Genomic DNA, 25502 nt, shown 5'->3' on the forward strand with positions numbered 1-25502 from the left:
ATTAGGCGGGAACTGAAGAACATAGATTGGGGGCGGATGTTTGAGGCCAAATCAACATCTGACATGTGGGAGGCTTTCAAGTGGCAGTTGAAAGGAATACAGGACTGGCATGTTCCTGTGAGGAAGAAAGATAAATACGGCAATTTTCGGGAACCTTGGATGACGAGTGATATTGTAGGCCTCGTCAAAAAGAAAAAGGAGGCATTTGTCAGGGCTAAAAGGCTGGGAACAGACGAAGCCTGCGTGGAATATAAGGAAAGTAGGAAGGAACTTAAGCAAGGAGTCAGGAGGGCTAGAAGGGGACACGAAAAGTCATTGGCAAATAGGGTTAAGGAAAATCCCAAGGCTTTTTACACGTACATAAAAAGCAAGAGGGTAGCCAGGGAAAGGGTTGGCCCACTGAAGGATAGGCAAGGGAATATATGTGTGGAGCCAGAGGAAATGGGCGAGGTACTAAATGAATACTTTGCATCAGTATTCACCAAAGAGAAGGAATTGGTAGATGTTGAGTCTGGAGAAGGGGGTGTAGATAGCCTGGGTCACATTGTGATCCAAAAAGACGAGGTGTTGGGTGTCTTAAAAAATATTAAGGTAGATAAGTCCCCAGGGCCTGATGGGATCTACCCCAGAATACTGAAGGAGGCTGGAGAGGAAATTGCTGAGGCCTTGACAGAAATCTTTGGATCCTCGCTGTCTTCAGGGGATGTCCCGGAGGACTGGAGAATAGCCAATGTTGTTCCTCTGTTTAAGAAGGGTAGCAAGGATAATCCCGGGAACTACAGGCCGGTGAGCCTTACTTCAGTGGTAGGGAAATTACTGGAGAGAATTCTTCGAGACAGGATCTACTCCCATTTGGAAGCAAATGGACGTATTAGTGAGAGGCAGCACGGTTTTGTGAAGGGGAGGTCGTGTCTCACTAACTTGATAGAGTTTTTCGAGGAGGTCACTAAGATGATTGATGCAGGTAGGGCAGTAGATGTTGTCTATATGGACTTCAGTAAGGCCTTTGACAAGGTCCCTCATGGTAGACTAGTACAAAAGGTGAAGTCACACGGGATCAGGGGTGAGCTGGCAAGGTGGATACAGAACTGGCTAGGCCATAGAAGGCAGAGAGTAGCAATAGAGGGATGCTTTTCTAATTGGAGGGCTGTGACCAGTGGTGTTCCACAGGGATCAGTGCTGGGACCTTTGCTCTTTGTAGTATATATAAATGATTTGGAGGAAAATGTAACTGGTCTGATTAGTAAGTTTGCAGACGACACAAAGGTTGGTGGAATTGCGGATAGCGATGAGGACTGTCGGAGGATACAGCAGGATTTAGATTGTCTGGAGACTTGGGCGGAGAGATGGCAGATGGAGTTTAATCAGGACAAATGTGAGGTAATGCATTTTGGAAGGTCTAATGCAGGTAGGGAATATACAGTGAATGGTAGAACCCTCAAGAGTATTGAAAGTCAAAGAGATCTAGGAGTACAGGTCCACAGGTCATTGAAAGGGGCAACACAGGTGGAGAAGGTAGTCAAGAAGGCATACGGCATGCTTGCCTTCATTGGCTGGGGCATTGAGTATAAGAATTGGCAAGTCATGTTGCAGCTGTATAGAACCTTAGTTAGGCCACACTTGGAGTATAGTGTTCAATTCTGGTCGCCACACTACCAGGAGGATGTGGAGGCTTTAGAGAGGGTGCAGAAGAGATTTACCAGAATGTTGCCTGGTATGGAGGACATTAGCTATGAGGAGCGGTTGAATAAACTCCGTTTGTTCTCACTGGAACGAAGGAGGTTGAGGGGAGACCTGATAGAGGTATACAAAATTATGAGGGGCATAGACAGAGTGGATAGTCAGAGGCTTTTCCCCAGGGTAGAGGGGTCAATTACTAGGGGGCATAGGTTTAAGGTGAGAGGGGCAAGGTTTAGAGTAGATGTACGAGGCAAGTTTTTTACGCAGAGGGTAGTGGGTGCCTGGAACTCGCTACCGGAGGAGGTAGTGGAAGCAGGGACGATAGGGACATTTAAGGGGCATCTTGACAAATATATGAATAGGATGGGAATAGAAGGATATGGACCCAGGAAGTGTAGAAGATTGTAGTTTAGTCGGGCAGCATGGTCGGCACGGGCTTGGAGGGCCGAAGGGCCTGTTCCTGTGCTGTACATTTCTTTGTTCTTTGTAATTGCAAATTTAATCGATGCAGAATAGTGGAGGAATGAAGATTAATCTAAAGAATTTTGAATCGTACTTCCAGCATCTACATCCAATTCCCAGATTTGGAAACTCAAATGGTTACAGTCAAACATTCTGATTCCTAGAAGTGTAATTAAACAGGATGAAATCTCCCTGTCATCTCTTACCTTTCAGTGTACTCGGGACTTTGGATGAGTCTCGGACAAGGTTCATAAAGTCAAATTCATTAGAACCTGTTGAAATAAGTTAAGATTTTATGAAAGATGAGCAGTTTATTATAATGTCTGCAGAGATTGAATCTGAAATTGAATTCACTGATTTTACTGTACCAAGTTCCTGTATTTCGTTCAGTATTTTGTCCAACTTTGGGACCCCATGACGCATTTTCACAAAGGACTCCCACATCACGCTTCGGGCCAGAGATCCTTTCTCCATCACCAATTTTAGGAGAAGCTTGGAACTGTCTGCCCGGTGTCCCTTCTCCACGAGCTCAGTGACTTTCTGTAAAGAATAATAATCAATATACTGAGACGTAGAGTGAAAGATCAACACTGAGAATGAGAAAGGAAGGATGGAGTTTTCCACTTCTTTCACTGGAGCACAGACAGCAGTCATTAGGCCAGAACCTGATCCACTCTGAACATGAGCCAAAATTCTACAAACTTATGATAGGGATTAGAATAGGTCAATCAGAAAAGAGAGCCTGTTTTGCCCTTCAGACTTACATAGATTACATAGAACATACAGTGCAGAAGGAGGCCATTCGGCCCATCGAGTCTGCACCGACCCACATTAATCCCTCACTTCCACCCAATAACCCCTCCCAACCCTTATGGACACTACGGGTAATTTAGCATGGCCAATCCACCTAACCTGCACGTCTTTGGACTGTGGGAGGAAACCGGAGCACCCGGAGGAAACCCACGCGGACACGGGGAGAACGTGCAAACTCCGCACAGACAGTGACCCAGCGGGGAATCGAACCTGGGACCCTGGCGCTGTGAAGCCACAGTGCTAATCACTTGTGCTACCGTGCTGCCCAAATGGCCGTTCGTCAGGAAAACACTTCACTTGTTGGATTCATTCGTGTGCAAAGGAACATGGTCGTCAATTCGGAGGACAGCCACCTCAGCCTGAGGCCATTACTGCAAGAGCTACTCAAGGTTGGGTCCTCGGATTTACCACCTTCAAACATGTGCAACAAGACCTACAATGTTAAATCGGACACACATCAATTGGTGAAGAAAAAACTAAGACACAGCTGTTTTCTTTACTGGAGAGAGTTTAGTGACTTAGTATGGGCGACTGTTAGAAGAGGCATGTTCCCCGCTGAACGCGAGACAGTTAAAACGAGAGTAAGAACCAGGAATAGAAATAGGGTGGGGACTCTGGAGCGAAACACTGAACAGGGCAAACTCCACCTCCACATGCACAAGGGGCCTAATGTAGCTGAAAGTGGTTCACAGAGCACAACAAACCAGAACCCGATTGAGCAGGTTCTTCCCGGAACTGGATGCCAAATGTGAATGGTGTTAGGGAGGCCCGACCAACCACACTCACATGTTCTGGACATGCCCCAGACTTGTCAGGTTCTGGACAGTCATCTTCGAGACAATGTCCAAGGTTGTAGGGATGAGGGTAGAGCCAAGCCCGAAAGTGGCAGTCTTCGGGGTATCAGACCAGCCAGAACTCTTCATCGGGTGAAGGTTGACACTTTGTCTCCCTAATTGCACACTGAAGAATCCTGCTCGGCTGGGGATCGGCAGTACCACCAGAAACTGCAGACTGGCTGTCCAACATGTTGCAAATTTTCCAACTGGATAAAATCAAATTTGCCCTCCGGGGGTCTGTGATGGTCATTCACCAACTTGTTCCAGGGCCTGTTTGTAGTCAACTCCATCAATCGGTGTAAAAATACCCATCACCTGTTTAGTTAATGCAATGGTCACTAAACCTTAACAATGTAATCAATCAGACATTGACAGGTTCAACTTTTTTCTTCTAGATTAAAACTTTCTGAAAACAATCTTTCAAACCAATTGCAAAGAAACAAAACTTTATGCGTTTTTCCATCTATGTCTCACATTAATTATATTGTCACCAACCATTAATCACAGAATCCCTGCAGTGCAGAAGTAGGCCATTTGGCCCACTGAGTCTGCACTGACCGGTCTGAAAGAGCACCCTACCTAGGCCCTTTCTCCCCCCCCCCCCCCCCCCCCCCCGCCCCCTATCCCCGTAACCCCACCTAACCTGCACATCCCTGGACACTAAGGGGCAATTTACTTTGTTTTGGAAATGAACAACACCTTGAACACAGCAATCACCTTCTCCGGCCCCAAACCTGAATACTCTCCCCCTCTGCCTCCCATCACCTCAGTTGTTGTGCCAAGAGTTGACTTGCCTTCCCCCCCCATGCTGCCCTTTTTGGCTGTCCCAATTGACCATAAGACATGGGAGCACCATTGAATCTACTCCACCATTCAATCACAGCTGATATGTTTCTCATCTCCATTCTCCTTTCATCCCCTTATTAATCAAGAACCTGTCTATATCTATCGTTTTTAAAAATATTTTTTATTCTTTTTCTCATTTTCTCCCAAATTTACACCCAACAATAAACAATCAGTAACGAATGTAATGTCAAACCCCATATCAATAACAACGATCCCATCCTCACACCAAACCCCAGACATTAGCCCGCATGTTAACATCAACAAATGACAAAAAGGAATCAGGAATCACCCATAGGCACCATTAACACACACAGCCCCTCTCCCCCAACCCTACCAGCAGCACCCCCCCAATGTTCAATGTGATCCAGTTCTTGAAAGTGCATAATGAATAATGCCCACAAATTTTGAACCCCTCCATCCTTCCCCTCAGTTCAAATTTGACCTTTTCAAGCATCAAGAATTCCAGCAGGTCTCCCCGCCACATGAGGGCACAGGGTGGAGAGGTTGATTGCCACCCAAACAGGCTACAACATCTGCCTCTGCGCCCGTTTCCAACCCTGGCTGATCCAACACCCCGAATATGGCCTCCCGAGGGCCCGGATCCAGTTTCACGTGCACCACTTTAGAGATTACCCTAAACACCTCCTTCCAGTAATCCTACAGCTTTGGACAGGACCAAACATATGAACGTGGTTTGTACACCCCCCCCCCCCCCCCCGCCCCGTAACGTTCACACATATCTTCTACCCCCTCAAAGAGCCGTCTCATTCTCGCCCTTGTAAGGTGTGCTCTTCAGCTGTATCAGCCCCAACCTCGCACACGAGGTGGAGGCATTCACCCTCCGGAGCACCTCACACCAGAACCCCTCTTCCATTCCCTCTCCCAACTCCTCCTCCCACTCTGCCTTGATCCCTTCTTGCGGCACCTTCTCCTCCTCCAAAATAGCTCCGTAAACCGCCGATACTACACCCTTCTCCAGTGCCCCTGTCGTCAGCATCTCCTCCAGCGATGTGGAAGCCGGCTCTACTGGGAAACTCTATCTCTTTTCTGGCAAAGTCTCGAGCCTGCATGTATCTAAATAGTTTCCCCTGCTCCAGCCCATACTTCACTCCCAGTTCCTTCAACCCTGCAAAACGACCCCCAAGAAACAAATCTTTCAGTATCCTAATTCCTTTCTCCTCCCATCTCCAAAAATTTCTATCCCACTTCCCTGGCTCAAATCTATGGTGCCCTCGAATCAGCATTTCCCTTGTCCCTGCCCCCAACCCAAAGTGCTGTCGAATCTGCCTCCAAATTCTCAACGAAGCTATTACTACCAGACTCCCTGAGTATCTCCCCAGGGCCGTCGGGAGCGGCGCTTTCGCAACCGCCTTCAATCCCGACCCCCCTACCCAAACTCTCCTCCATTCTGACCCATTGGGAGTCAACCCCTCTGACCCAGCTCCGCACCTTCTCCACATTCGCGGCCCAGTAATAATACATCAGGTTCGGAAGACCCAAATCCCTACCTGCCTTCCACTCTGCAGTAACACATTTTTCATTCTGGCCACCTTCCCTCCCCATAGGAACGAGGTAATCATCCCTTCAATCTCACTAAAAAATGCCTTTGGCAGGAAATTCGGCAGGCATTGAAAAATAAACAGGAATCGCGGCAGCACATTCATTTTAACTGCCTGTACCCAACCCGCCAGTGACAGAGGGAGATCATCCCACCTTGCCAGATCAGCTTTCACCCTTCCCACCAAACTAGAAATGTTGTACCTACGGAACCCCCCAATCTCGAGCAACCTGCACCCCCAGGTATCTCAACTGAGTCCCTGCTTTTTGGAATGGCAGGCCCCCCACCCCCGGCCGAGACACCACACAACATTCACTGTTGTCCAGATTTAATTTGTACCCCGAGAAAGACCCAAACTCCCGAAGCAGCTCCAGTATTCCCCCTATTGACACACTTTTTTCCGACACGTATAATAAGTCATCGGCATATAAGAACATCCTATGCTCTACCCACCCCCGCACAATCCCTTTCGGACATCCCTGCCTAGTCCCACGGTGGAGCGGAAAGTATTCTGAGCTGATGTTATTTGTGCGAACACTGGCCCTCGGCTCCTTATATAATAGCTTTACCCAGTCCACAAATCTGGGTCCAATTCCAAACCGCTCGAGAACAGCCATCAAGTACCCCCATTCTACCCGGTCAAACGCTTTCTCGACGTCCAATGCTACAACCACCTCTGATTCCTTCCCCTCCGTCGGTACCATAACCATGTACAATACCCTCCTAATGTTCGAAAAGAGCTGCCTCCCTCTCACAAACCCCGTCTGATCTTCACCCATCACCTTCGTGAGGCACTACTCTAGCCTACCTGCCAGTACCTTCGCCAATATCTTTGCGTCCGTGTTTAAAAGTGATATGGGCCTATACGACCCACACTCCATCGGCTCCTTATCTTTCTGAAGTAACAGGGAAATCGATGCATGCCCCAAAGTTTGTGGTAACACCCCCTTCCCTATCGCCTCCTCAAACATCCCCACCACCAACGGCAGCAGCTTATTTTTAAATCTTTTATAATATTCCACCGGAAACCCATCCGGCCCTGCCACCTACCCCGACTGCATCTTCCCAATCGCATCTTTTATCTCCTGCTCCACTATCGCCCCCTTTAAAGTAGCCCTGTCCCCCTCCCCTAACCTCGGGGCCCATCGAGAAATTCCTGCATCTCCCGGCCTCCCCCAGGAGGCTCCGACCTGTATAACCTCTCATCGAATTCCTTAAAGACCTTGTTAATCTAATCTGGAGCTACCACCAACTTCCCTGCCCTGTCCCACACATGGACAATTTCCCTTGCCGCAACATCCCTACGGAGCTGACCCGTCTTCTCTCCACGCTCGTAAACTGCCTCCCTTGCTCGCCTCAATTGGTGTACCACCTTCCAAGTAGATAGTCGGTCAAAGCTCACCTGGAGTTCCTTCCTCTTTTCCAACTGCGCTGGGTTCCTATCTTCTGCATACCTCCTGTCTACCTCCAGCATCGCATCTATTACCCTCTGACGTTCCAACATCTCCTCTTTGTCTAGCCTAGCATTGAACGAGATCACCTCACCCCTCACCACCGCCTTTAAAGCCTCCCAGACAACCGCCTTCGACACCTCACCCGTGCAGTTAAGACCTACATATTCCTCAATTACTTTTTCAATTTTGTCACAGAACCCTCTGTCCCCCAACAGTCCCACATGTAACTTCCACCCTGCTCTCTGTACCATCCCCTTCTCCAGTGCCACATCCACCCAATGCGGAGCACGATCTGATATTGCAATTGCCGAGTACTCCGGCCCTTTAACCCCAGCCAGCAGCGCCTTCCCCACCATGAAAAAGTCAATCCGCAAGTACATCTTATGGATTGCTAAGAAAAACGAGTACTCCCACTCCCTCGGGTGCAGAAACCTCCAAGTATCCATCCCTCCCATTTCCACCATTAGCCCAGCCAGCGCCTTCGCCCGCCCCTGACGGGACCAGCGAGCGTGGCCGTGACCTGTCCTGCTCCTGCACCAAGTTCCAGTCCCCCCCCCACTATCAGGTTGTGTGTGTCCAAGTCGGGGATGGCCCCACATATTGGGACCATATACACTTACCAGTGCCACTAACCTCCCCTCGAGCGCCCCTGTCACAATCACATACCTACCCCCTGTAGCCATGTAAAATGGCTGCGTTCCGATTAATCTGGCCAAAACCCAGTTTAAAATGGCTAACCCGAAAGACTGCTGGGAAAAGCAGCCAAGAAGACACAAGCAGGCAGCTGCAGACAGGTTTGCATATTCAGCTCTGGGAACGTAGCCCAGATCGATACTCAGGGCTATCAACAGCCCATCAACCCAGGTATTCGCAGTTGCATTCAGGACTGTTTGCAGCCAATCTATTCAGACATCCACAGTTAAATCGGCTATCCCCGGGAACAATTGCAACATATTAGCAATTGAATACCTGGCCAGACCTGTTGGCGCCTGCAGTGGCCGACACAAAGAAAGGTGAGCGACCACCCCCCGATCGAGGAATCGCCTCACCATTGGACACATCGACACCAGAGCCTGGGGACAGAATCCAATCACTTGGGACTCAGGGTCAAGGGCCGCCCCGGGAGGCGGGAAGCCCCTGGGCCCTATAAAAGTAAAGGTCCAAGTTCAGATCTCTCTCTCTCAACTTCGCCTGCTCGAGACCTTCACAAGACCAGCCACCGGCCACTGTAAGTGTGAATCCAACGATCGCTATCCGGTAGAGACACCTAGCCACCGACCTGTAGCAGCCTTTTGAATCCCGCGGGCAAGATTTGATTGGACAAGCCATTCGTTTCCCTGACCTGGTGGGCTCTTCCTAAGCTAAGTATTGGCCAGTAGTGATAGGTTTGTTATATAGAAAGTAGTATTAGGGTATTAATATTGCTTGTTGTATATAATAAATGACCGTTGTTTTAATCCTTACTGAGCGGTGTGCTGTGTTATTAATCATAACCTGAACTTGAACCACGTGGCGGTATCATAAAGATACCTGGCGACTCATGAGCAGAGGTGACCTAAACAGAGCAAATAGACCAAGGTCAAAAAGAGCAGCACCCCCTGATCTGCAACCACCTACTCCATCTGGAAATGTACCCTTTTGCTGACCATTACCGCTACCCCTCGAGCTCTTCCGTCAAATCCAGAGAGAAACACCTGGCTAACCCAGCCCTTTTCAAGTCTTACTTAGTCCTTCACCCTCAGGTGAGTCTCCTGCAGCATTGCTACATCGGCCTTCAAACTTTTAAGATGCGCAAGCACCCTTCACCTCCTTGACTGGGCCTCCCAGCCCCCTCACTCAGCCCCCCCCCCCCACTTTATCCATCAACATCATACCACCGGGCCCTGCCCCATGAGCCTGACCCGTCCCTTTCCATTATTATCAAATCCCCTCCCCCCCCTCCCAGAATCCCCCCTGAACTTCCCTTCGAAAAAGTTTCACCCAGTATCGATCCTCCCCCCCCCCCACCCCCACCCCCACCACTTGCTCACCTCATAGGCCCATCAAAACCTGCTAACCAGGCTCCAATATCCGCAGCCCTCCTCTCACCTCACCTCCGTTCACTCACCGACTTTAGTTAGCTAGCCGCGGGTAGCCCCCCTCCAAAAGGCATACTGTCCCCTCCCTCCCAGTCCCAGAAGAAAAAGAAAAACAATCTAACCCAAGCAATTCAATGAAATACCCGTTGCAACAACAAAAAAAGGAGCAAAAATGTCAATCAAACCAAACAAAAACTTAAACTCTAAGTTACAATACAGGTCAGTGAAAAGAAAGTTATAACATTTATACATTTTCCAGCTCCCCAGTCACAGTCCATAATCCCTCTTCCAGCTCCACTCCTCACTTTTGTCCCAAGCCTTCTGCCTTCACGAACGCCTCAGCCGTCTCCACCGTTTCAAAATAAAAATCTTTGGCGTTGTAAGTCACCCTCAGCTTTGCCGGGTATACCATACCAAATCGCAGGCCCTTGTTGTAGTGCTGCCTTCACTCGGCTGAACGCCGCTCGTCTCTTTGCCAACTCCACCGTCAAGTCCTGGTAAATCCAAACTCTAGCACCATCCCACTGCACCTCCCGCTTCTGCTTCGCCCAGTTTAACACCTTCTTCATGTGGTATTTATGGAAGCAGATAATTCTGCTCTCGGCGGCTCGTTTAATTTGTGTTTCGGCCTTAACGCCCAATGAGTCGGTCCAGTTCACACTTGGGGGGGGGGGGGGGGGGGGGGGGGTGTCTTAATCCTCCCCCGTCAACTCCGCCAGCCTCTTAGCAAAGTACTCAGTTGACCTTGAGCCCTCTGCCCCTTCAGGCAAGCCCACAATTCTCAGATTTTGGCGCCTCGAGAGGTTCTCCAAGTCCTCGAGCTTTGCTCGGAGTCCTCTGTTGACCTCCACCACCCTCTGTAGTTTGTCTCCCATCGAGGTGAGCTGGTCACTGTGCTGCGACACGGCCTCCTCCACTTCCTTCATCTTTTCACCCTGTTCTCTCACCTCGGCCGATGTCTTTGCCACATCCACCCTCACTGGGGTGATTGCCTCCTCCAGCAATGATCTCAGTGCAATCACCATCTCCTTTCTCATTCCACTGTAAGTAGTGCGGCCCTACCACGCGGTCCGGCATCCGCCATCTTGTCACCGCTTTTCCTGGTCCTCTCCTTTGGCGGCGAACCCGTTTCCTCCCTTCCTTACAGCTGTTTTTGGCATCCCTTAACCACTTAGTATTTTTATCCTTCTTTCTTCAATCTCGAGATAAATAAATAATGAATTATTTTTAAAAATAAATAAATTAAGAAAAATATATAATAAAAATAATTCATAATTTAAAAAAAAATTCAAAAATCATAGTTCAAAACATCTCTTCTCCTGGGTCTTCAAACATCCCAAACATTCATTTTCAGCGGGGGGCCACCCGGCGTGCGCTGCTCCCTCTCTACATTTGTGCTGGATTCAGGCCTCGCCGCAGGCCACGCTCATCCCCCGCCGCACGCTTTGGCCACGATGCTCCTGCGCCTCCTGCGCAATGGAAGGATGCTTTTCTAATTGGAGGGCTGTGACCAGTGGTGTTCCGCAGGGATCAGTGCTGGGACCTTTGCTGTTTGTGGTATATATAAATGATTTGGAGGAAAATGTAACTGGTCTGATTAGTAAGTTTGCAGACAACACAAAGGTTGGTGAAATTGCAGATAGCGATGAGGACTGTCAGAGGATACAGCAGGATTTAGATTGTTTGGAGACTTGGGCGGAGAGATGGCAGATGGAGTTTAATCTGGACAAATGTGAGGTAATGCATTTTGGAAGGTCTAATGTAGGTAGGGAATATACAGTGAATGGTAGAACCCTCAAGAGTATTGAAAGTCAGAGAGATCTAGGAGTACAGGTCCACAGGTCACTGAAAGGGGCAACACAGGTGGAGAAGGTAGTCAAGAAGGCATACGGCATGCTTGCCTTCATTGGCCGGGTCATTGAGTATAAGAATTGGCAAGTGATGTTGCAGCTGTATAGAACCTTAGGCCACACTTGGAGTATAGTATTAAATTTTGGTCGCCACATTACCAGAAGGATGTGGAGGCTTTAGAGAGGGTGCAGAAGAGATTTACCAGAATGTTGCCTGGTATGGAGGGCATTAGCTATGAGGAGCGGTTGAATAAACTCGGTTTGTTCTCACTGGAACGACGGAGGTTGAGGGGCGACCTGATAGAGGTCTACAAAATTATGAGGGGCATAGACAGAGTGGATAGTCAGAGGCTTTTCCCCAGGGTAGAGGGGTCAATTACTAGGGGGCATAGGTTTAAGGTGAGAGGGGCAAGGTTTAGAGTAGATGTACGAGGCAAGTTTTTTACGCAGAGGGTAGTGGGTGCCTGGAACTCGCTACCGGAGGAGGTAGTGGAAGCAGGGACGATAGGGACATTTAAGGGGCATCTTGACAAATATATGAATAGGATGGGAATAGAAGGATATGGACCCAGGAAGTGTATAAGATTGTAGTTTAGTCGGGCAGCATGGTCGGCACGGGCTTGGAGGGCCGAAGGGCCTGTTCCTGTGCTGTACATTTCTTTGTTCTTTGCTCTTTGTATATCTACGATCCACACTTATCCACCAATTTCTGCGCTCCTTCGTAGCTTCAACGTCTGCATGTGCCTTAACTGCTATAATCTCTGACCTGATCACCACTTTCAATGCATTCCTTTACAGCCCTAGAATTCCTCACACAGGCCTCCAAGTCTGACAACAACCCTACAACTAACTACCACCCCCGTGCGGTGCTCTGGACCGACTCCCAGCTCCGGGTCCACCAAATGCAGAGCGTGTTCCGAGATCACTACCGCTGAATATTTGGCCGCCCTAACCCCAGCCAGCAGAGTTCAACTCATAAGAAAGTAATCACTCTGTGAGTACACTTTAAGTGGAGAAAAACAAGAATTCCCTTTCTCCCTGGCGCGTGAATCTCCACAGGTTTACCCCTCCCACCTACTAAGGGGCAATTTAGCATGGTTAATTCACCTAACCTAGACACCTTTGGACTGTGGGTGGAAACCAAAGCACTCAGAGGAAACCCACACAGACATGGGGAGGACGTGCAAATTCCACCACTCACCCAATTCTGGAATCGAACCTGGGTCTCTGGTGCTGTGGGGCAGCTGTGCTAACTACTGTGCCACCGTACCGCTTTAACAAATCCCGATGCCGATTAATAAAACCCACATTTCTCCCCTTCTTTAAACGTTTTCCCTTTCTTTACCACACATAAATAATTACAAAACAATCAAACAAAATACTGGTTTTCCATTTCCTCATTGTAACACAAGGCATCCCTCTCCTCCCATAAATCAAATAATTTCTTGAGCAAGTACCTCTCTATGTAAAACAGTCTGACAATTGGTGACTTCCATCCACCTATTTTATTTGGAAATCTCTCTTCTCTGCAACATTGTTTTTATGCCACAAGGTCAATTCTCAACCTTTTTCCCAGTGTGAACAAAACACTGTCCCAAAGAGAACGGGTTTCCATGTAGCATTCCAAGGGCAAACTTTCCTCCTATTTCCCCTTGTATAGTATTTCTTTCAGTACGAGGTAAGTAAACCCCCATATTTATTGCTTCTACTAATACCAGTGTTTCAGCAGCTAAGGTGCTTTTAACCACCTTTTTTATTTTCTTCACTTCCAAGGCTAAAGGACAAATTTATTATTCCTTCCCTCCAGGATAAACCCCGCTCTCCTAGAATATGCATCTGGAAGACTGGCTTGTGAAGTACTGTTAAAAGTGATAAACCTCATATCTCTGGATTACCCAAGGTTCGAAAATTGTGCGCGCAAAAAAAGTGCTGCCTAGCCAGCGACACCCGCATCCAGTAAATGAATTTTAAACAACTAGCAATAGCTGTAGCCAGAGTGAAGAACTAGTGTAACTGTCCACTCAAAACTTCTTAATTGGTCTATTTCTTCCTTGGGTGCATTATCCTATTTTTTGTGAGGACCTACCTGATCTATTGGGATGTAATTGATGTTTTCCAAATAAGACTTGTTGATTTAAGATCTCTCCCGACTTATTCTGCTTAATGTTGTTAAGGAATGGCTTAATAGTCATTCCAATTAGATATCTCATTGATGTTAAATATCCAATAATTGAAACTGATATGTAAAGAGGCTGCAGGTGGTCTTTGTGGGCATGTGATGTGGTGATTGAGTTTTGTACAGAGCTGTGTTCGAGGAGAATAAACGTGTTTGTAAAATGGAGCAGAATTCTTGAATCAACAGTAGCTGGAAGCTAACCAATGTCTCACCCTATATATTTAAAGGCCCCCAAAGGCCAACTTCCAACCTTACATTCCTCCTTTGTTTTATCAATCACCCATTGCTCAAATTCCGTGGGTCCTCCCCACAGATAATCATCAACATGCAGTATAAAGATTCCTGCAGGTTTCTCCTTGTGATACCAATAGAACTTCCTGTATCTGCCTTTAGCTGAAAACAACCCATTCTCAACAGGGTGAACCAACTGAGAAATACCATACCCTTGAAGGGTCATTGAGCCCGTAACACACATTCTATTTCCTCACTTTTCCTTCTGTTTCACCAGATTCCCGAGGTAGTTTTGAAAATACTTTGCTTTGAAACGTCTCACCCTGCAAAAATGCAGCTTTTATATCAATCGCATAACATTTCCAGGAATATGTTGCCAAAACATCTAAGAAAATCTTCAAACTCACTTTTCCTGTGGTGGGTGGGGAAGTGAAATTCCACCCTGACACCTTGATCACCAAGTCTTTCTTCGAAACTCCATGGTGCTAGTCTAGCTTTAGCCTTGTACGTGCCATCAGGAAGTACCTTTTCTGTCCTTATCCCCCTTGTGTGATAAGACTGGCTGTACACTGTCTGCCAATTCAGTGTATCAATCATGTGTGGCATCTTTATCAAATTATCTTCTAATTGGCCAATCATCTCAATCATAAGGGCTTCCACGTATCATGGCATTCCTAGCATGTTCTAAAGTCCTTCTAAAGTCAAACTACAACATCTACTCACCCTCCTTTATCTTTGTGGACTAGTGCTACACAATCTCCTTCCTACCATCAGAGTCCATTTCGCAAGTCAGTAATCTTTTCCTCGGGCTGTGACCACTTTCAGAACTCTCAGGGCATTTTAAGGCCTTCCATAACTTTACCTCATTTTCCCAATCCTCGAGTCTTATCTGCTGTCCCTCATCTGGCACATTCAGCCAATGTTTGTATTTGCCGGTGGCTTTTCCAGCTCACCCTATAATGGCAGTACCCTCCACACACCTGCCCTACTGACATATATGTTACTCTCCACTCGAGCACCAATTTTGGGTAGTTTCCTTGTGTCTTTTTGTTCATATTCAGTCATCCATTTATCTGTGTAAACTGCTTCTCATAATTCTCCACCACACACCAATGTGAAGTGTATGGAGTCTCTTCACTTTCTATGCCCTGTCCAGAATCTGTAATAACGTAGTCAATAATCCAACTAGGCTTGAGGAATGTACCCTAACACTTTGGTTCCAGTGTTGCAAAAATTACCTTTTTCCATCACTACCTATTCCCTAATTCAGGCCTTCTCTTTTGTAAGAGGCATATATTCTGGATTAAAATGCATTTCTGAGGGCCTTTTGTAGGACTCTCTGAATTTTCTACAAAACCTCAGCCTTGATGACTGCCTTTCTCCATTCATTTAAAAAAAAAATTTAGAGTACCCAATTCATTTTTTCCAATTAAGGGGCAATTTAGCGTGGCCAATCCACCTACCCTGCACATCTTTGGATTGTGGGGGCGAAACCCACGCAAACACGGGGAGAATGTGCAAACTCCTAACGGACAGTGACCCAGAACCAGGCCTTTCTCCCTTCATGTAGGACATTAAAAAGCTCAGAAAATCTTTTAACCAGTTGTAGTTCCTACAAAGAATGATCCCACAGCACCAAGATTTGGGGGAGGGGGGGGGGATTTCCCCCATAAACCAATCATTAGGAATTGTAATTCTCAACCAATTTAAATGAAATCTTCACATGGACTCGCCATACCAGTATCATATCAGTTTACAGCTCGGTTGGTCAGCTAACCACAGAAAGCAGTTAGGGCCAAAATAATGAATGTTTCCAAGAAGGGAATTAGAGATAGCTCTTGGGGATAAAGGGATCAAAGGACAAGGGGGGGGGGGGGGTGTAAAACAGGTTACTGAGTTTAATGATCAGCCATGATCATCATGAATGATGGAGCAGGCTCAAAGGGCCGAATGGGTTCCTCGTGCACCAATTTTCTATGTTTCTAAGATTTTGTGATGCATCGCATCAATTGCGGAATGTATTCTTCCATAAATCACATTGTGAAAGGAACTTTCTGCTGTTGTCTTCAACATTGCACTGTTCATACTTTTACACATGCTTCTTAATTCATCATTGACAAATGCCCCATTGCCATTAAGAACTTTTCTGGTGCACCCAATCCAGTTTCCTATTATTCCTATCCATTTTCCTATTATTCTGTCCACAATTACCATTTCTCTTAACTATTGTTACAATACCCAGGGCTAGTGTGCAATCAATTCCAACCTCACTTGACCCAGAGTCAAATTGAAATGAACTATTCATTCTTAGAAAATACCCAAAGTCTTTGTCTTTGGCTGCCCAGTAACTACAGTCACCAGGCTTGTAAATTTAAACATAATTTATTAATAACAATATCTAATACAAATACAGCAAATACAACTGATTAACTATTACCTAATTCCTAACCCCTCTTCTTTAACTTGCCCCACCCTCTACGCACGCACAAAACAGACAGAGAGGAAAGAGGGGGTAAAGAAAATATCACTAAAAGCGAAAGGGTAAAAGTCTGTTTCAGATGGACATCTTCCAGTACATCTTTCTTCTTAGTCTAGGCCTTCAGTTGGATGTACTTGCTTTCAGTCTGGAATGATTTTCACTGTAGATTCATCAGGATTGCAACACTTCTCATCAGATTCAAAAACAAAGAGCGAGAGCAAAACAGCAACTCACAGCTTCTTCTCCTAGCGTCTAGGGACGTCTCCCCCCTAGGTCTGAAAAACCCACCTAGCTGAACCCAATCATTGTCTGTTGCCAGGCAAAATATGGTATTTGGCCAATCCATTGGCCATCAGCCAACGAACCAAACCAAATCTCTCCAATCTCTCAGGTGCCAGAAAGTCTGAGTTCTGTTCAAAATCTAAAACATCACAGCAGTGTACTAGTTTGAAACTTTTGAGTTCCTCATTTCCTCTGCTCAACTTAAAGATATATGTCCATTAAATATCCATGAATCAAAAATGCTAACAACGAAGTGAAAGGAATGGGAAATAAGGGAATCAACAGGAAGGGGCCTTACACTATATATTACTCTGACTGACTAAATCTAGTTGCTGTGCCACAAAATACAAGACGAAATGGTTTTGGCTTGGTCTCATGCCTTCAAGTCCATTGTTACAATGTTATTAATGTCTCTTGCTAATGACAGAATCAGTACAGGCCATGATAATTTCCTCCTACATTTTCTACGTTTACTATAGTCATCATCCATTACACCTGCATCCTTTAATAAAATGTTTAACTGATGACGAGATGCTTGTGAGGAATTGAACTAAAGAAAAGAGCATTAGACTGGGATGACCAGTTAGAATAGTGCATTATAGACATTAATTTGGGTTGCAGGGAGTGAACAAAGAGATTGGACAAAGCATGGGGAGAGGGGGATGGGTAGCTATGAGGACCAGTTCTTTGCACAAAGGATACTGCAAAGAATGCTGGGAGAAAGAGGCCCAAGGGGAGGAATGTGTACTGGACCTATCAGCATCAGTGGTTGTGGAGGTCAGGTTACATGGCCAGGTCAAGGAATGTGGGAAAAGAGCCTATAAGAATCTTGTATTTGTCACCGTTACCTTATTTGGTCGTGTGAGAAACTTGATTCTATGTTCATGTGCATACGATATTATGTGCTTTGTTTTCACTCACTTGCTCTGGGGATCTCAGGAACAGTGTTGGTCCTGCTGTTATCAGAGTGAGTCTGGCTTGCAAGCTATTTGAAATAAAATAAAACAATATCTACAAATCCGAACTCAGCCTTTTGATTGAGATCAGACTGGACAGAAATAACTCAATTTCATCACTTGGACAAACTGCTGATATGGTTTTTAAACAATTTGCCTCTTTTCCATTAAGTTCCCACCCTCGATGTCATCAATACTGCTTTAAAAGTGTGGTTCAAAATGTTAGATCTTGTTAAGGAGATGCAGTAATGCTCCAATTGTATACTGTCTAATGCTCCAATTGTATACTGTCTAAGTCTACAAATTTTCCAAAAATGATTGCCTTATTGTACTGCATATCTAATTTCATTTCAACCTTTTTCCATAGACTACTTCTACAATAGTAAGGGTATTTCACTGGAAACTATAGCTGCACTGATGCAGCTGTATTCCTATACAGCAATGTTACATGGAATCATCACTCTCTTTAGTGATCATAATGTGTTATTGTCCCTGAACAGTATAGAACTTTCATATTGTGAAATCTTACTTTGATCTTTAATATTTAGAGAATCCATGCAGCTCTTTAACCAATCCATTTCACATACTGTGGATGTACACCCAGTATTGAATACAGCAAACTGAATGAATCTGCAACTAGAATATGCACCTCTGGACTAAAACTTCTGGCGACCAGTACAATTTCTTCCAGCCGATCTGCATCATCTTCATCTTCCGATCCTTACTACTGTCATGTCAAAAATCACATTATTCCATTTTGGACAGCGGAATGATATTCAGAGTCACAGAGTATTAATTATTGTTTGGTTATTCCTGGAGTTCATTTCCCGGTCATAGGTTCCCAATTCCTGACATCTGTTAGAGCCACCAAAAGGGTCTCTTTCTGCATTTCTTTTGCTTGTAGTTCTTCCTCCTTATTGATGCTTACATCCCATAATTAAATGGTCTCACAATGCTGCAAACATCATGTTGCTCCATCTCTTGTGTGACAGCTGAATGTTCGGTTGGTGCTAGGAAAGTGGCTCAAAATGAATCTTTACCCAGAATTTATTTTAAAGGCTTCAGACATCAGTTCCAAAAGTGTATCCCATTCTGAAAATCTGACTCCGGTCAACACCAGGAGCCTGTCCATGTTGGATAATGCAGCACAATCCAACAATTTGAAGGCATCTCCAAATAGAATTACTGTAATATTTTACATAACCTGTTAAATTCCATATGTCCTTCCATTGAATATTTTTCCATCCTTCCAAATTTATCAAAATATGATCGTGCCTCATATGGATTGACAGATCACCTTTCTTACGAATTTTCTATATAAATTTTAAGAATTTATTCAAACCTCCCTCAGGTGAGCTTCTAGCTCCAAAAATATTTTGCACCAGATTGTGCTTCTGGTGAGAACCAAAGTGCCAAGGCCAGACCTTGGTTTTCCTTTGGTAAGGACATAACATATGTCCACATATCCACTTCATTCGTCCACTGGCCATTATGTTCAGCTTCACAGAACAACTGTACTTATTTACACTTGGTTTCAGCCATTCTTCTCAAAAGCAACTCTGATAATAATCTACTGTTTGAAATGGTAAATTAGTATTCAATCACCACCTTTAAGCTTACCATTCTCTGCTACCAATCTTAATCGGACCCACACCAGTTGGTGAAGTTACAGCTAAGACACAGCTGCTTTCTTTATTGGAAATTTTTTTTTTTTAAATTGCAAGTACCAATTTTGTTTTGCAATCAAGGGGCAATTTAGCATGGCCTACCCTACACATCTTTGGGTTGTGGGGCTGAGACCCACGCAGACACGGGGAGTGGAGTGCATTTATTATCTTAGTTCACTATCAATGTCACTCCAATGTCCCAGCCATCTCCATTTATAGGTATACAAATACCCATCACGTCTTTAACAATGTTATTTCTATTAAATCGTAAAAATATAACTGCCGTCTAATGCAGGTAAAGATGGCACACAAGAGTGCACCTAACCAGAACCCGAATGAACAGGTTCTCCCCGGAGGTGGAGGATAAATGTGACGGTGCCAGGGAGGCGCGGCCACCCAAACCCACATGCTCTGGGCCTTCCCCAGACTTGCTGGGCTCTGGACAACCTTTTTTGAGGCAATGTTCAAGGTTGTGGGGGTGAGGGTGGAGCCATGCTCAAAGTGGCGATCTTCAGGGTCTCAGAACAACCAGAACTCTTAAGGGGAAGGGGTCATGGTGAGGGGGACTGACCCCCCCCCTCCCCCCTAGCCTTTGCATCCCTAATTGCCCGCCAAATAATCCTGCTCGGTTGCGGATCAGCAGCATCATCCAAAAGCTGCAAACCGGCTGTCCGATCTGTCGGAATTCCTCCAACAGGATAAAATAAAATTCACCATCCGTGGGTGGGAAGAGGGCTTTAGAAGACGTGGAAACCATTCACCTTGTTCCAGGGCCTGTTTGTAGCCAGCAACCAATAGAGCAGGGTGGCTGGGGAGGCACAAGCAAGCCACAAAATGCAAAAGGGGAGGGGAGGAAAGGAGCGAGGGGGTGGCAAAATAAACTCATAGAATGGACCACGGGTAGGCAGCATAGCTGCGGAGGAGGAGCCCAAGGATAAGAGGGAGAACAGGAACATGCTGGACGATACACGCCAGGGCCAACATCGGGGCAGGGGGAGAACCTGCAAATAGTCGTCAGGTTCCTTGTTTGAATGTGTATATTTCCTCTTTCTGTTTTGTGTGTCTCTGCTCGCCTCTGAGGGAGCTCTGTAAATGTGAAAGCATTAACTTTTCAGTGATTGCTGCATTATCTACCATAAAAGGATGAAAATCAATAAAATATTTTATTAAAAATATGCATATTGCCATTAAACCTTCGTGTAATTAATAACAACTTGATATCAACAACATCCAGACTTGGGTTGGCAAGTAGGAAGTAACATTCTTGGCACAGAATTGTCAGCCGATGACCATTTCTACAAGTAAGTCTTCTGTCACTCAATTGCACAGCTAGTTCTGACTGCCCTGCCATAACAACAAGTCCACTTTAACCTCAGTCACTACTGAAGTGGAGGTGGGGTGATGTGAGGGAGTACACGGTGTCAGAGGGAACAGAGATTTCCAGTATTATTGGAGGATTGTGAAGATGGAACAGGTTATAGAGATGGTTGAAAATAAGGTTCTAAAATGGAATTAAACTGGAGGAAGAAAACTTTAAATTGGAGTCACCTGAAGGCCATGAGACACTAAGTTTGAACGAACACAGGTAGCTGAGGTGGAACCAGCAGTCCAGTGGGATAGGGTACAGTTAGCAGAACAGGTTGGATGTGGTGAAGTTTATGATGGATGAAAGATAGTCAGTAATGAGATTACTAAAATAATCAAAACTAAAGGTGGCAAAGGCACAGAAAAGTGTTTCATCAGCTGATAGACTAAGATAAGGGAGACAATATTACAGAGGTGGAAGACTGCATTATCTGTGATTTTAGGGGATAAAGGATCAAAATCTCAGTTCAAGACCAAACCCTGAGAATAGAATTTCTACAGTGCAGAAGGAGGCCATTGAGCCCATCAAGTCAACACCGACTCTCCAAACCCTCCGAGGCCCACTCCACTGTACTATCCCTGTAACCTTATCTAACCGTTGAGCACTTAGGGGCAATTTAGCATGGCCAATCACCTAGCCTGCGCATCTTTGGACTGTGAGGGAAAACTGGAGCATCCAGAGGAAACCAACGCAGACACTGGGAGAACGTGCAAACAGTTATCCAAAGTCGGAATCAAGCCCAGGTCCCTGGCACTGTGAGGAAACAGTGCTAACCACTGTGCCGCCCTCAGTAGAACACAACAACTCTTGCCGTAAAAATAAATATATTTGCCGTAAGAATAAATACTGCATAGCATTAGGTTTTCAATTTTCTAAGCGTGGGTCTCACTCCCACAACCCAAAGATGTGTAGGGCAGGTTGATTGGCCACACTAAATTGCCCCTTAATTGGAAAAAAAACCAAAGGTTTTCAATTTTCGCAGTTTGTTTCTGGTTGGCATGAGTTTATCCATTTTATGTTTTGCTCAGTTTCCACAAATGCTTTTCATTTCTACAGATGACTATTTGACTATTGTTATCTATCCATTCAGTAACTCCCTTTATCTACTTTGCAGATTGATTAACTCTGACTTTCCCCAAAACCTCTAACTGCTGCCTCTGGTTTCTCCTTTTCCCAGTCCCACTAGAACTGATTCTGGTTGTTTTTAGTCCACACTAGAGTTATACCCAAACCATTCCCCTTTCCTTTGCACAAACATTAATATAGCCACTGGTTACAAGACCATAAGACGTAGAAGCAGAATTAGGTCACTCGGCCCAACAAGTCTGCTCCGGCATTCAATCATGGCTGATATTTTTCCCATCCCCATTCTCCCTTCTCCCCATAACTCTTGATCCCCTTATTAATCAAGAACCTATCTATCACCGTCTTAAAGACTCTCAATGAATTGGCCTCCACAACCATCTGCGGAAAAGAGTTCCACAGATTCACACCCTATGGCTGAAGAAATTCCTCCTCGTCTCTGTTTTAAAGGATCGTCCCTTTAGTCTGAGATTGTCCCCTCTGGTACTAGTTTTTCCTACAAGTGGAAACAGCTTCACCACGTCCACTCTATCTAGGCCTCACAGTATCCTGTAAGTTTCAATAAGATCCCCCTCATCCTTCTAAACTCCAACGAGTACAGGCCCAGAGTCCTCAACTGTTCCTCATACGACAAGCTCTTCATTCCAGGGATCATTCTTGTGAAGTTCCTCTGGACCCTTGCCAAGGCCAGCACATCTTTCCTTAGATACGGGGCCCAAAACCGCTCACAATACTCCAAATGGGGTCTGACCAGAGCCTTATACAGCCTCAGAAGTACATCCCTGGTCTTGTATTCTAGCCCTCTTGACATGAATGCTTACATTGCATTTGCCTTCCTAAACGCCGACTGAACCTGCACGTTAACCTTAAGAGAATCGTGAACAAGGACTCCCAAGTCCCTTTGTGCTTCTGATTTCCTAAGCATTTCCCCATTTAGAAAATAGTCTATGCTTAAATTCCTCCTTCCAAAGTGCATAACCTCACACTTTTCCACGTTGTATTTCATCTGCCACTTCATTGCCCACTCTCCTACCCTGTCCAAATCCTTCTGCAGCCCCCTTGTTTCCTCAATACGACCTGTTCATCAAAGAGATCTGCAAACTTAGCAACAGTTCCTTCAGTTCCTTCTTCCAGATCATTAATGTATATTGTAAAAAGTTGTGGTCCCAGCACAGCCCCCCGAGGCACACCACTAATCACCAGCTGCCATCCTGAAAAAGACCCCTTTATCCCCACTCTCTGCCCACTGCCAGTCAGCCAAACCTCTATCCATGCCAGGATCTTACCCATAACACCATGGGCTCTTAACGTATTTAACAATCTCCTATGTGGCACTTTGTCAAAGGCCTTCTGGAAATTTAAATAAATCACGTCCACTGGTTCTCCTTTGTCTAACTTCCTTGTTATCTCCACAAAGAACTCTAACAGATTTGTCAGACACGATCTCCCTTTGATGAAGCCGTGCCGACTCAGTCCAATTTTACCATGCACTTTCAAGTACTCCACGATCTCATCTTTAATAATGGACTCGAAAATCTTACCAATGACCAAAGTCAGGCTAACCAGCCTATAATTTCCCGTCTTCTGCCTCCCTCCCTTCTTAAACAGTGGTGTTACATTAGCCACTTTACTCACCTCTGCCCCCTGGTTCTCCTGGAGCTCTGGCATCCCACTGGTGTCGTCCACCGTGAAGACTGATGCAAAGTAACTATTCAGTTCCTCTGCCATTTCTTTGTTTCCTATTATTACTTCTCCAGCCACATTTTCCAGTGGTCCAATGTCTATTTTTGTCTCTCTCTTACCTTTTATTGATTGAGAAAAAAAACTCTTCCTATCTTCTTTTATATTACTAGCTAACTTGCATATTTCATCTTCTCTCCACTTATTGCTTTTTTAGTTGTCCTCTGCTCGCTTTTAAAGGCTTCCCAATCCTCTGGCTTCTCACTAATCCTTGCCACTTTGTATGCTTTTTCTTTTGCTTTTATGCTGTCCTTGACTTCCCTCGTCAACCATGGATGCCTTGTCCTCCCCTTCGCATGTTTCCTCCTCCTTTGGATGAATTTCTGCTGTGCATCCCGAATAACACCCAAAAACTCCTGCCATTTCTGTTCCACTGTCCTCTCTGCTAGGCTCCTTTTCCAATCAACTCTGGCCAGCTCCTCCCTCATGTTTTTGTCGTTACCCTTATTTAATTGTAATATCGTTACATCTGATTCCAGCTTCTCCCTCTCAAACTGCAGGCTAAATTCTATCATATTGTGGTCACTGCTCCCTAAGGGTGCTTCATTTTAAAAGACAGAATTTTACAGTCGCCTATGGACAGGTTTGCAGGCAGGTGTGAGGGGGAACTGCAAAATAACGTTGGTGACTTTCCTGCCAACTAGCACCTGGAGATTTAACATGGGGCAGGAAGCCCACCCTCCCTCATGCCAATTGAGGCTGTTAAGTAGCCAAATATTTGTCACTTCTCACCCTGGCTTCAATTTTTTGATTGGCGTGAGGAAGTACACTGGGTGGGGGAGGGCGAGACGTGAATTTTTAAAATTCGTTCTTGGGATGTGGGCATCGCTGCCAGGGCCAGCATTTGTTGCCCATCCCCAATTGCCCTTGTACTGAGTGGCCTTCTGGGTCATTTCAGAGGGGGTTACCTGTGTGGGCCTGGTTGGTAGGCCAGAGCAGGCAAGGACGGCAGGTTTCCTTCCCTGGAGGACATTAGTGAACCAGATGGGTTTATATGACAATCGGCAATGGCTTCATGGTCATTAGACTTTTAATTCCACATTTTTATTCCACAGCAAACCTGGCACAAGCAAATTAACGTTCCTTTGAGCATCAAATGACTGCGGGGCATTTTGCTGGAGCAGGGAAGAGTTTCCCCATCGGTGGGTTTCCAGGAAAACCAACCACAAGGTAAATAATCAAAACCCATTCTCTGCCCCACCAACTTACCTGATGCTCATGTTTACTTAAATGCTTCTCGATTGTTAACAACGAGCTGATTTCGTCCACCACCTCTTCAATTGCGTGTTCTAGTCTGTCCCGGTACAATTTTGTCAACTGGAACAGCCGGTACTCATTGCACTTTGTCAAGAATTCATTATTTGGAAAGTTTTGATCTGTGACAAAATAAAGAAAATTAAACATGATTTATTTTCTATCCAGTCTGCTACATTACTCTTCCCCAAATAACATCTGGGAGTCACATTATCGAACACCCTCTGATAATCCATATACACACGTGCGACATTCCAGCAATTTATTTGATTTCGTCTTAACAAGGCTTCATCTTATATGCTGGTAGTTTGGGCGCATGATTGGTAAATTCTAGAAACATAGAGCAGGTTTCTCGGTCCCGCCACGCCAGATTTCTGGTTCAGCCCGACGTCGGGATTCTCCGTTTCACCGGCTGGTCGATGGGGTTTCCCATTGTGGGGCAGCCCCATGCCGTCGGGAAACCCCAGGGCTGCCGGCAAAATGGAGCATTCTGACGGCGGAGAATTCAGCTCAGAGAAAATAGGAGTAGGCCATTCGGCCCTTCGAGCCTGCTTTGCCATTCATGTGATCATGGCTGACCATCCAACTCAGTAACCTGTTCCCACTTTTCCCCATCTCCTTTGACCCCATTTAGCCCCAACAGCTAAATTTAACTCCTCCCTGAAAGCATACAATGCTTTCACCTTGGATA

At 45.7% G+C, this 25502-nt stretch overlaps 1 protein-coding gene across 2 annotated transcripts in view; it reads right to left on the reverse strand.

Moving 5' to 3' along the window:
* Window positions 1-25502, reverse strand: part of LOC140410233 (NACHT, LRR and PYD domains-containing protein 3-like) — a 113031-nt gene that overhangs the window by 61077 nt on the left and 26452 nt on the right. For both annotated transcript variants that reach the window (XM_072498186.1, XM_072498185.1), the window contains exons 3-5: window positions 24767-24933; window positions 2511-2682; window positions 2349-2414 (exon numbers count right to left, since the gene is read on the reverse strand). In XM_072498186.1, coding sequence (XP_072354287.1) covers window positions 2349-2414; window positions 2511-2682; window positions 24767-24933 — 405 coding nt within the window. The remainder of the gene's footprint in view (window positions 1-2348; window positions 2415-2510; window positions 2683-24766; window positions 24934-25502) is intronic.

This window comes from Scyliorhinus torazame, chromosome 4 (assembly GCF_047496885.1).
Source record: "Scyliorhinus torazame isolate Kashiwa2021f chromosome 4, sScyTor2.1, whole genome shotgun sequence".
Taxonomy (NCBI): domain Eukaryota; kingdom Metazoa; phylum Chordata; class Chondrichthyes; order Carcharhiniformes; family Scyliorhinidae; genus Scyliorhinus; species Scyliorhinus torazame.